The 13,086-nt window shown below is 44.9% G+C and overlaps 1 protein-coding gene across 1 annotated transcript; it reads right to left on the reverse strand.

Moving 5' to 3' along the window:
• Positions 1-4,296: 4,296 nt before the first annotated feature.
• On the reverse strand, positions 4,297-8,912 carry LOC120678969 (uncharacterized protein Os08g0359500-like). Its single transcript, XM_039960438.1, has 6 exons — positions 8,764-8,912; positions 6,551-6,731; positions 6,306-6,456; positions 5,784-5,818; positions 5,526-5,685; positions 4,297-4,633 (listed from the first exon to the last, which is right to left on the reverse strand). Exons 1-6 carry the CDS (start codon positions 8,766-8,768, stop codon positions 4,539-4,541), a joined length of 627 nt encoding a protein of 208 aa, XP_039816372.1. The 5' UTR covers positions 8,769-8,912; the 3' UTR covers positions 4,297-4,538.
• Positions 8,913-13,086: the final 4,174 nt, after the last annotated feature.

Raw genomic sequence — 13,086 nt, forward strand, 5'->3', positions numbered from 1 at the left:
GTTGGCTCCAATCATTAATCTTTGTTTGGTTGGAGGAATTGGGATATGAAATGAATGGCAGATTCACTCCGTTAGTAGGTCCCACGTATCATTCTCCTCTCTCTCTCTCTCCATTTCCTCCTTTCTTCTTCCTCCAGCGGCATTCTTCGTGTTCTTCCTCAACTCCGGCTGCCGCAAAATCTCCTCCGATGAGTTTCCCTTCGATTCCTCGCAGCCCCGGCCTCCCCTCGCCTTCCTGGACCGTTCTGGCGCTCATCCGACCTCCTCCCTTGCTGTGCAGCCCTCCCCCCCCCCCCCCCCCGCGAAGCTCGCCGCCGGCCGCCGCCCCAGCTCGCCGCGCCGCCTGTTCGTCGCCTCTCCTCGCCATCCGCTACTCGGGTGATGTTTGCCTCGACCTGGAACACGCCATGCGCGTGCTGCTCTGCCATCCGCGGATTAGCTCCGCTGCGGTCGCGAGCCGCCGCGGGTTGGGACGAAGACGAGCGGCGCGGGTTGGGTCGGGACGAGGACAGGCGGCGCGGGTCAGGACGAGGTCGAGACGACGAGGACGCGAGGACGGACGAGACGGACGCGGACGGGTTCGCTCCGTCTGTCGAAATTGGACGGGCGGAGCGAACCCGCATCTTAGACGAATATTCTCTTCTGGAGTCGCTCCGCTCCCTCCGCCCCTCATCCAAACAGACCAAAAGTGGGTCGGCTCCAACCGGGTTCGCTCCGCACCTCCAACCAAACACTTCCTAAAAGTGCAAGTTAGGATTAAAATCCAGAAGTCCCTCTTAGAGATATTTATTGGGATAAAAGTCTATAGAAGACCTACTTTTCCGGCAACTACTCCCACCATCTCTACCCGCACTTGCTCCTATAGGGGTAGCATGGTCTTTGTACCATTAATTTAATGACCTTTAGTTTCTTTTAGTCCCTAATTTCAAATAGGAACGAACTAAAGTTTTTAGTTCAGAGACTAAAATTAATCATGAAACTAAAGGATCCAAACAGGGTCTGAGTAACTCAAAGAGACTAGGCACACTTGTATCAACGAAGTCACCATAATTGCTTGCTATTTAGAGCAGCCATAATGTGGTGAAAAGGTGGCGTTCGGCGATAAATGTAGTGGCAACAGCCATTGTAGACCTGCACTCTAAAAGAAAAAGCGTTAAGGTGCACCACAAGTTTAAGGTACAGTCATAAGAAATAAACAAATAGTTGATCTCTCATGTCCTCTCGCTCTCACTGCTTGGGGCACGTGACCTCCGGACTGCATGCTTCAATCTTCAATCTGATTTTTTTTATTCGTGAGTAGACTCCACATCTAGCCCTTGTTTTGCGAAATTCAAAATTTCAAATCTATCACATCAAAAGAGAATCTTACATGCATGGAGTATTAAATCTAGACGAAATAAAAAATAAATTGCATAATTTGCTTGTAAATTGCGAGACGAATCTAATGAGTTTAATTAGGCTATGATTAGATACTAAATTGATACAGTAATTGCTACAGTGCACATGCTCTAATGCTGGATTAATTAGGCTCATTAGATTCGTCTCGTAGTTTACAGACGAGTTCTTTAATTAATTTTGTGATATGTCTATATTTAATACTTCAAATATACAAAGATTTCATTTTTACAATTTTACACGTACAACTAAACGAGACCCTAATGTAAGTCTCAACTACTGTGAACAACTATTGCAAACCCATGGGTCCATCTTAAGGTTTGGTTGGGCAATAACCATTGCTCTTGCGGTCTTGCCCAACCATACCATCTTCCAATAAATGCCATCTACCTTTATGTATTTGTTTTTTGCAGAAATAAAATTGTAAGACGCGAGGACTCGAATGGAGTTTACGATTTGAATAAATCAACTTCTTTCTTTTTTGTCTGCTCCCATTCACCATCGGTAGATGGCCGGCTCCGCTCAACTAGACTAGACGCGGTTGGAACTGCCGTCTATGATCTATCAACAGTGCACCGATTGATTGATGACCATGGTACGATATTTGGCTTAAATTTGCATTCGAAATTTGCTGCTTTTCCGGATGAAGATTTGAACACGTCCCTCCTCGCGGAAGAAGTTCGCGGTCAGGCGGTTAGCCATGCCGATCGAGTTGGAAGCGCGAGTTGCGATGGCGTTGGAAGTGGTTGGTCGTTACTAAAGGATAAAGCCAGCGGCAGCGACGTAAGCGCGGCTTCGCGAACCCCGACGCGTCGCATGGCTGGTGGTGTTTGTTCAACGGCTCGTGTTTCGCACTTTTTCCCCCAACGACATATTTGTATATGTTTTTTCATTATATAAAAATTATTACATAGTTATTTTAGTGAAACTTATTTTATAACATAAATATTATTATTTTGTATAAATTTGGTCAAACTAAAAATTATTTAACTCCTCGGGAAGAGTAAGCTGCATTCATTTTAATAGTCAGTATGAGTGATGTAAAGTGAATTAAGAAATATCAATTGACTCTTACACCTCTAATTTCTTCCGTGCATTTGATGTGTCTAAAAACATAATTCAATTATAGGAAGAATACATAAATAAATAAAATTGTAAATCTTTCATTATAGATAAAAGATGGAAAAATAGCAAAATATGTCCCTCAAATTTGCTCCAAGGGTCACTTTAATCCCTGAACTATTTAATAGAAGTCACTTAAGTCCCTCGAGTTTGTCTTTTGGACCAAATTGGTCCCTAAGCTGACTTGGCATGCCATGTGCTCTTGCCATGTCAACGATGGTTAGCTTTTGAATGGTCTACTTTACTTCTTTGATTCACCATACCTATTACAATGGACAAAAGATTTTGCGGTGACTCGGAAATTCATTAATGCAAGTTTCTTGTAATTTGTCAAATGTACATAAATTTTATTTATGATTCGATGAAACACGAGACAATGATATTATGCTGACTCAACCAAGAATAACCAAAGCTGACATGGCATGAGCGCATGCCATGCTACATCAGCCAAAGAACTATTTTGATCCTACATGAAAAATTGAAGAACTTAGGCTGTGTTTAGATTCTAAAATTTTACACCCATAAATACCACATCAAATGTTTGGATACATGCATGAATTATTAAATAAAATCTATTTACAAAACTTTTTGCACTTATGGGTTTTAAATCGCGAGATGAATCTAATGAGCCTATTTAATCCATGTTTTGTATCAGTGATGTTACAGTAACCATCCGCTAATTATGGATTAATTAGGCTCATTAGATTTGTCTCGCGATTTACAATCCATCCGTGCAAAAAGTTTTGTAAATAAAATTTATTTAATACTCTAAATTAGCTAGATTCTCTTTCCAAAATTTTTGGCCAAATCATCTAAGCCGGCGGCGGATCAAAGCTGAGGGACATATTTGACTATTTTGCTGTAAAAGATCATCAATCACTCATTATCACTATGTTGGTGAATCTAGATGTATAGCACTTCAATTGCTATATTTATGTGAACTTTTTTTTATATAAAAAAACTTGACGATATGCATTAAAAGAGCAGCAGTTTTAGAACTAGGCCCTCAAAAGAGGAGCCAATTACATTCCAGTCCCCAAGAAGTTAATTCCAGTCCCCAAGGACACGCACATCTACACGCGTAAACAGAATGACGCCGGTGGCCATGCAACTGCATAGCACCGCGGCCGCCGAGGAGCTTGCCAGTGAAGACCAGGCATCAGCGTCCAACAGGACCCAAATGATACATGGGGCCATCACGGAAAAGTCTCACAACAGAGGCTTGAACTGAGGGTGAGGGTACGGACGACCACTGCCGGCGAACCAAGGATGAAGGTGAAACAGTCGCCGACGATAAGAAAACTAGTTTGTCTCCTGTGCATGCGTTGGAAGGTAAAGTTGTTTTACTTGTTAACCAGTTGCTGTTTGGTTGGCTGTCCAGAAAGAGTATGGAAAATTGCACGTCCATCTTACATAAAATGGTCTGTTATAGGCTGAAACTATGTTTACGGACTTGTGGTCATGTGATAAATAGAGATGGACTAACCTAAGTACCTAACTCAAATATGTAAACTTGAAATGAGGCACTGATTGACTTTCTCACTGCTCAATTCGAAACCCCCAAAAATCAACGAATGATATGGCTTAACTTGTCTTCTAGGCTGCAAATTGATGAATGTAGTAGTATTCGCAATGTGGACTTAAACAGATACGCTAGGCCAGCTCTATCTTTATCTCAAGCTAAAAAAATAAGCTAGGCTAGCTCTATTTTATCTAAAGATCAAGCAGAACATCTGATAAACCATTCACCGCTCCAGCATAAGACCAAAACCCCATAACGAAAAAGGATCAGCACAACAAATCCAGCATTGGCAAAGAAAGCATCATGGAAACAATATCAGAAATCCATAATATGCTGGGCGCAACAGTAGGATGCCCAGTCGAAAGACCAACGCTAGTTCTCTTGGCAAGTCACTGGGACATGCCAGCCAGTGCCACAGCGTAAAAGGTTTTCCTCCAGGCTAGGTGGAATCCATAGAACATGCGGATACAATCTATTTTGGATCATGCCAGAACCCTCTTCAACTGCTCTGAGCAGTCTCTGTCTTGGCTTCAGCTGCCTCCGTCTTCTCAGCCTCAACAGCCTTCTCCGCAGCTTGAGGCTTTGACACCTCTTCTAATAAGGGGGCAAAAGGAGGGCAAGTCATTACTGTTAGTGCATTTGAGAGTTGTGATTTTCGTGCTTTTATGACAGCATAGTTTTGCAGAGCACATGAATCATAAATTACATGACTCACTAATTCAGTACACTGCATGATACTATCTATCAAAAAAAACCCTGAAAACTTGCAGCTGACACTAATTTGCCAAAGCTCCACTTGCCTAAAAGACTATTTGTGAAGCATATACTGCAACTAGGGCCAATACAATCAGACATAATATTATCAGTTTTGACCCACCATAAATGCATCAATAGTAAATTTATATGTAGCAGATATGCATCTATGTTTTTAAAGCAGTAAGGCGAGGCGAGGCGATCCACCACCGCCTTATCGCCTAGGCGACGCCTAGGCGGGCTAAGGCGAGACCTTAAGCAAGGCGAGCCGCCACCGCCTTGTCGCCTAGGCGACGCCTTGAAAACAGAGATATGCATAATGGTCTAATGTAGTAATTGACATCAATCATTTTGGACAATATAACTCTGAATTATCTAAGAAAAAGTTGTAGCCAGGTTATTGTATTTCAGGATAAAATAATTCAGAAAATTTTGAACCTCCATGTTAAGAACACATTGACTACGGTAGTTTCCCTTGATCAGTATGACAGAAACGATCAGAACTCCAGCCCATTGTTAGATGTGAAATTACAATATTTTATAGATAGGACTTACCGTTTAATGTCAAGCTATATCAATGAAAAGAAATATCAAAGAATTAGCAGTTAGTTGAGCTGTATGATCCTAGCAGTGCTACCCTAGTTTTGATTTGATACTTTTTTTATCTTAATAGCTAGTAGATGTAACTATCAAGAATTAAAAGCACATTAGAAAAAAACTGAAAAATACCAACCTTCATCATCACTCTCATCTTCAAACTCATCCATTCCCATACCACCCATGCCGCCCAGACCACCCATACCACCCATGCCGCCCAGACCACCCATACCACCCATGCCGCCCAGACCAGCCATATCACCCATGCCGCCCATACCGCCCATGCCACCAAAATTCTACAAAACATACAAGAATGAAAGCATAAAACAAAGTGAAACACAATGACAAGGAATCCATTATTAATTAATAAGAGGAAAACAGATAAAAAATATACCGAGAAGTCCATCCCATCCAAGTTGACATCACCACCTAAGAAAAGAAAACATGAATGTAATAATTGCATAATCTACTTACTGTTCAGTGTGGAAAAGAAAATTTTCGAGTTCATGCCTACAGCACTTCAATTGGTGATATGGTGATATCAAATTAGCATATTGTATAGGACAAATGGTATTCTGAAGCAAGGATAGCTTTTTTTTTTCCAAAGAAGGCAGATGGTGAAAAGAAAAGTTTGCTTGAATTTGGATGTAGCCTTTAGGTTGAGTTAAGGTATAATCAAAATGCAAAGGTGCTGCTCATGAAATATTTAGACTAAGAACTAGCTAGGTAATCATAACTGCCAAACATTGCAGATTTATTAACTAACTAAATTCTTATGTGCTATCTATTAAATTCATGTTCAGTCATCACTTAAACTTATATGAGTTGAAACAATGACAAAGTAAATGTTCTGCCATTATCATTACTCATTAAACTATCCGTATATTTAGAAGTGACAAAAGAGCACATCGCATACCATCATCATCTTCATCCACCCATTTGTCCCAATCGACTTTCACAAAGTGAGGTGCCTTTTGATCATCCCGAACAAGCTTCTTCCACCATTTGGCTTCAGCTTTTTCTACGACACAGAATATGGACCTGTCACCCACACTTATCTTGCTAGCCTGTTACATTAAAAAAAATCTGAGTTAGGAAGAACAACTTTTCAGAAGGATTAAAACACAGATTATATATTAATACCATATGAAAATGCATTACCTCCACGTTGACTTTGTCATTCAGATCTAGTTTCAATTCATACAAGTTTGTACCAGCACTGCCAGAGAATGTGAAGACACCATCTGGCTCCAAATTGACCTTAGCATCCTTTGCATCAGATAACTGTACTGTGATGTAAACCTTGTCAATCCTCTGAGCCCACTTCACTTCAGGGTGCCGACTACAGAAGACATACCACTCATCAAGAAATCAACATAGGACAGGAAAGTCATACCTCTATAACCTTATTCAAACATACTTAATAGCCTCTAAAAGTACAACTCCATATATTTACATGTAGTCTACTCATTACTCAACATTTGTAGACTTAATATGTAGAAAGAATAAGGAATATCCATGATTTGTAAGGGCAACCGAGTGATTAGTTTCACAATCAGAAAATTAAGACAATCGGCAGCTAGAAGCAGTATCACTGTTACCTATCCAGCTAATGAAAATTTTACCACAACAATGTAGCTATACAGAAGATGTGATAAAGGAGAACAGAACCAGTAAACTCAAACGGAACAGAAAAGGTTAACCTGCCAGTAACAGTATAGTATCGTAACTCCATCTACCAAGCAAGCTATATGTATGAAGTTTCATCATGACCATTCAAGAAAAAATGAAATGAACAATCAGTATGAAATTCATAAATGTATGAATCAAATTGCCAACAAATAGAACCATAAATTTACAATCTCATATACTAAAGAATAAAATTATTATTTTGAATATTTGCATGTCCAAATCCTTGTTAAAGAATAGGTACCTTCATGAGAAATTGAAAATAGTACCAGCCAGATAATATGTATTCTAAAAACATTGATGGATCATGAAAAAGGTCCAAATATTTTAACAGCATGAGAATTACACAAGCACAAGAGTCAAAATAAATGCAAGTTGTGTCAGGAAACACAATCTGAGACCTGCCTCTAGAATATCAAGTGAGGTTGCAGCATAAAAAAGTTTATAATAATTTATAAAGACATGCTTTCAGTGTTATGATTTCATAAAATTTCATATTATTTAGGGATGGTGATCGAAGTTATGCTTTCACTAATGTATCAATCAGTGTTATCCTAAATGCTAAAAACTAAACAGTCTGTCACCTATCATTTAGCTCTTTACTCAGGCTAATCAATTTAAACAGGTTAAGTGGTCACTAACAAGCTAAATGGGTGATTAAACGGACACGGCTACCAACCGTATAGCTTTTACACAGCGTGTAAACAGGCTAAACGGCCATGTAGGCGAACAGTGGTGCCAATGTCTCAGCGCAACACAATACTTGTCGACTGAAAGGAGTTGTTAATTCATCAAAACACACAGCGAAGCAAATCTAAATCTAAATATAGTTAAAGCATGCATGAGACTAACATTGAACGAAGCAGCTGTAGGCATGTATGTTAACTGATAACCACAGGTGAAAACTGCAAACCAAAAGGGACAACAGAAAACATAACAAGGCAGATTCTTAGATTTAATCCATCTACGCCCTGAAATAAATGTATGAAACCACGCCAAAATATTGGGTATTACTAGAACCTACCTAGACTTATACAAAAACAAAACAAATCATAAGTATCTAGAACTTCTTAAGGAACCTAGACTTGTACACGAAGAAACCAAATCAAAAGTACCAGAATACCTAACCAAGGCTACGTTTATCAACTAACCCAGATTAAATGTAATGACAGCAAATCGACGAAGTTACCACCGCATTATGCCAAAAACAATGGCAGACACAGAGCTAGGGACACACTGAAACAGCAGCATCACACAAAGTCACGGACGGCACAGCCATGAACAGCAGTTACGCGCAAAACCACCTACGCTTTCCCCTCCCATTCCATCCACACCCAACCGACGGAACCATTCGACACCACGGCACCTCGCAACGAACCACAACGAAGCCGTACAAACCCGCACCGCCGAAACCCTAGCGGCTAACCTGAGTAGAAATAGGGGAAACCCAACGATTCCATCTCGCCTAGCCACATCACCGAGAGAAAACCCTAGGGCTCGCGAGGAGCAGCGGCCACGGCAGCACGGGGACCTCACGCTCCCGGCCCTACCCCATTCAGATCCGCGACGCGGCCGGAGGCGGACGCTGCGAAATCCCAACTCCCACTGAACCCACGGAAGCGAGAGCGCCGAATCTAGGGAGAGGAGGCAAGAGATCGAGGGCGCGGCGGTGGGTTTCTGCTCACCTCATCTTTGTCGCGGCAGGTGGAGGCGGCGGCGCGGGCGGCGGCGGGTGGTGGGGAGCGAGGGTTTTGTGAGGTTTTCGGGAGTATGGGAGGGGAGAGGAAGGAGGGACGTGAGTGAAGTAGGGAATAAGAGGGAGGGGTCCGCTGGACTGGACACGGGCACGTGGTGCGATAGCAGGCCGAAATGGGCTGCCAGGGTGCTGGGCCGGGTTGTGGCTGCGGCCTCCTGATCACGGGTCACCCAACCCAATAAACCCGATCCAACTAGCCGAAAAAGTTTGACCCGACTCGATCCGACCAAGTAATGCGTCGAGTTGGGTGTGGACCGAAATATTTGACCCGAAATTAAAAAAATCCAATCCAATTCGAACCTGACCCTGACCTGACCAGACCATATCATGGGTCGAGCGCAGGCCAACATTTTTAACCCAAAATCCGAAGTGACCCGATCCGAACCTGATCCCACCCGACGAATGATCATATCTAGTTTAAAATTGACGACTCGACTCGCTAAGGCTCAGCGAAACAGCCGGATTTGAAAGCAAAGGCTGCTCCAAAATTGATCAAGAAAGGAGCTATGCACAAGATGTTTAAGAACTTTTGTATATGTAAATATGTACACCCTTATGGCTGAAGAATTTCCTCCCCAGCCGAGGCATCAAGTTAGTGCACACCATGCAGAGGATGCCACATGTCCTGCCTCAACACACGTCGGCCTTCGGAAGGTTGCGTCCATCGCAAAACGAGCAATGAAGTTTTCCACGTCACCACCAGCTAGGGCTCTGGCTTTTTGAGACTCTAGACTCACGTCGTAAGCATCGGCGTCGGCAATGCCTCGCTGAGAAATCGACAGGCGCACCTCCCGTCTCATCCCAATCGTCTCATCCCAATTTCAGTCGCCACTATCATGTCTTCTCTCTGTGGGGCATCACCATAAGTCCACTACCAAAATCTCCATCCGACCTCGCGCTCGTACCTCATGCCTCAACCTCAAGCTCGTGCTGGCGCTAGAACAATGGATGGTCTGCATCATCAATCTGGTCGGTGGTTGCTCCACGACTCCACCCCCTCCCCACCGTCCTCACCGAGCAACCTCCTCCAATGCTCCGCTATATGGTTATGCCTCTGTGCTTGCCGTTTGCTGCACCGGCCTTATCAATCTCACCGCCTCCATACCCCATGGGGTGCCGAATGCGGCATTCTTGATCTCTCCGTCATGAGACACATTGAGTCCGGTTGCTGTGAGGACCACGCCTACAGACTGCAGTTCACACATGTGGAGCGGATTGAGGTTATTATTGCAAGTTACTCAGGGTGATGATGTAGCGGCACCCTCATGCATAGCAATTCATCATCAGCTTGGGTTTGCATCCCTAGCATTAGCAGCAAGAGTCAGATGATGATGGTAGCTGATTCTAGCAATTGCTAACCTCAGTATGTTAAGTCAATTTAAATGGGCTGCAGTAAGTTACTCAGCTATTGCTATTTGCAGGGGTGCTTCAATATAGCCTTCTTTACCCTCAAAATTGATGTGTTGATCCAAGAGATATGTCTTTACGTGGTGAAGCGTCCCCTCATAAGAGGTGACTCAAATGTGATACAAATATCAGTCCCAGGAGGCTGATAACACATTTATTACATCAGATGGTACATCACTGTCGGTGTCCCGACCCGGGGGTCCGGATCCCAACTAGTAAATGCTGCGTGTTCCCTCGTCTCAGATGATGATACAAGAGGCAACACAGTAACACACGGGTTTATCCTGGTTCCGGCCACGGGGCCGTACGTCCAGCAAAGGGGTTGTGCGAGGGCACTGTATTATCTTGCACCCGGGGTGCTTGTAGTAGAGGGTACAAGCGAGGCGAGAGAGGGAGGGAAGCTCCCAGGTCTCTGCTAGAAGAGAAATCAGGTGTGTCGATGATCGTGAATGCGGTGACCGCGGTAGCTGAGGTTCAGAAGCGTCTCCAACCTTTTTTCTTAAAGGAAGCCCGTCTCCTCCTTTTAGAGTCACAAGGAGGGGCGGCATACATGAGCAGGGGGCATGGAAGTCGTCGTTTCCCCCGAATCGCGGGGTACAGTGGTCGGACACTGTAGGAAGTACACTGCGGGGCATGGCGTCAGGCGTGACAGTCGTCCTGGATATCGTTCTTGGTCCTGCGGAGATCGCGCCGGCGTCCTGCCAGCCCCTGCAGGCGGCGTGGTCGTCGCTGGTGTATGGTCTTCTATATACGGCGCGGTGGCATTTTGTGGGCCCTGTAGGCTAGGGTCCTGCATGCACCTGCGGTAGCGGGGCACGCGGCAGTCCCGGACCCCCTGGTCGGGGTGTGGGCGTGCACACTAGGAGGTCCGGGAGACACATGGAGGCCCTGGACCCCTCGAGGGGGGAGGTCCGGGACTCCGTCCGTGTGTCCTGAGCGCCCCTCTCGGGAGGGGCACGTGACGTCGTCGGACCCCTTCCCGAGCAGGAGTGGGTCCGGACGGTCGGGGTAGGCAGAATAGTAATGGGAACAGTGCCGGGCGCGTCCCGTCCCACGTCGCAGGTCTCACAGTGCTGCCACAGCACTCGGGATGGCGGAGCAGTGACTGAAGTCGGCGGATGGGACTCCGGTCACATCCACTGTGGAATGGCGCCCGACGCCGCCTGTCCTGGGAGCCGTGGAGGAGTGGCTGGCCTTTAATGCCTTCGTACGACGGGCAGGTGAGCGGCAGGGCCGTTTGTCCCTTATGCCGAGAGGTGGCCTCGAGCGAGGCGGAGAAGGGTTACTCCCTCGAGGCTAGGTTTGCTACCCTCGAGCGAGGCGGAGATGTTTTGCCCGCTCGGGGGTAGGTGCGCTACCCTCGAGCGAGTCGGAGATGCGGGCAGGCGAGGGGTCTCGATGGGAGCCCTCGAGCGAGGCGGAAACTACCCCGAGGCCTGAGAGGAGCGTGGATGGATCGCACCATGTCAGTGGGCCGCGTGTTAGGCTTCTCTGAGTCCTTTCCTTTCTTTCAGATTGGGAGGAGGCCGTGGGCCTTTCGTGGGGCCAGTTGCCTTAACATGTGTTTGCGTTTTAAAGTGATCTTAGTACCCCGCTTAGGGTGTCCCTAATCGTGGTACCCGACAATCACCGTACAACTCTACGCGGTAATGGGTAATGAAGCGCCACTATCACGAGGATAACAACTAAAACCCAAATAAGAATGTTAACTACGAAGAGGCCATCAGAGTCTTGTGCCATACGAAACTTTCTGCGGGTGACCCTATCCACAGGCAAGGTTGGGTGCAGAATGGAACCCCTACTCAACGTCCTCGGGAATAAAGTCTGGGTCTTCCTCTATAAAAATTAAGCAAGGGTGAGTACAACATACTCAGCAAGTCCAACCACACCCACGGAGGGGGTATAAACAGAATACATCCACCAGATAAATCAAGGATAAGGCTAGGGTTTAATTTTGCGGAAAGCTAATTTTTATGCATGGGTTTATTTTGAAACTGTGTTTTTCTTAAAACTATTCTTTTATAGCCGGTGGGGTTGATCCACACAGGATCCAAGATTTTAAAAGTCGCTATCGGACTCCTCATCCACCGTAGAACACGACACTACTGCTGGACACTCTTCCAGAACAACTCACGCCAACCCAACTATTCTCAGAAGAAGTACTAGTTGTGTGACCAAACCGTAACCCGCCCAGTACCATGGGCACGGCTATTCGAATAGATTTTATACTCTGCAGAGGTGTGCACCTTTATCCACAAGCGGGGTACCACAGCACGATCACCTTAGTGTCGGTGCAGATCCCAACAAAACCATTACCCACCTTAGCTAGACCTGACTAGCCACCACGGGATCCACCAAGGGGTCATTGACCTATTACCGAGGTTTAACTGGGGCATAAGTCACACAGAGCTTACCCCTCCTCCTTGATCATCCGTTGCTCTCAGATCTCCTGATGATTATTAGACTAACTAGTGGGGCTTATGCTAAGTTGTTGCCACATACAACGGTCGAGTGGTTTGTACGATAGTTGAGTTAGGCAAGATGACACATCAACTCGGTCCTTAATTGTGACAAGATGGATATCTCCCAACCTTCTTGCTCAACCACAAAGGTACGAGCACACCTTCTGGCAATTCACACAAAAATGCCATCCATCTCATCGAGACACGTCTTTCATTTATTTTCAACAAATCCACCTTTTTCCTTCCCACACACTCACACATTTTTCTTTATAAATAATCATATTTGATGTGTAGTAGAACAAGTATAAGGTCCTAAGCAATTCCAGCGGTGATTAACATCCACATAGAACGAATCACATGTAGACATCAATCTAGGTGGTCAA

Source organism: Panicum virgatum, chromosome 6N, assembly GCF_016808335.1.
Source record: "Panicum virgatum strain AP13 chromosome 6N, P.virgatum_v5, whole genome shotgun sequence".
NCBI lineage: Eukaryota > Viridiplantae > Streptophyta > Magnoliopsida > Poales > Poaceae > Panicum > Panicum virgatum.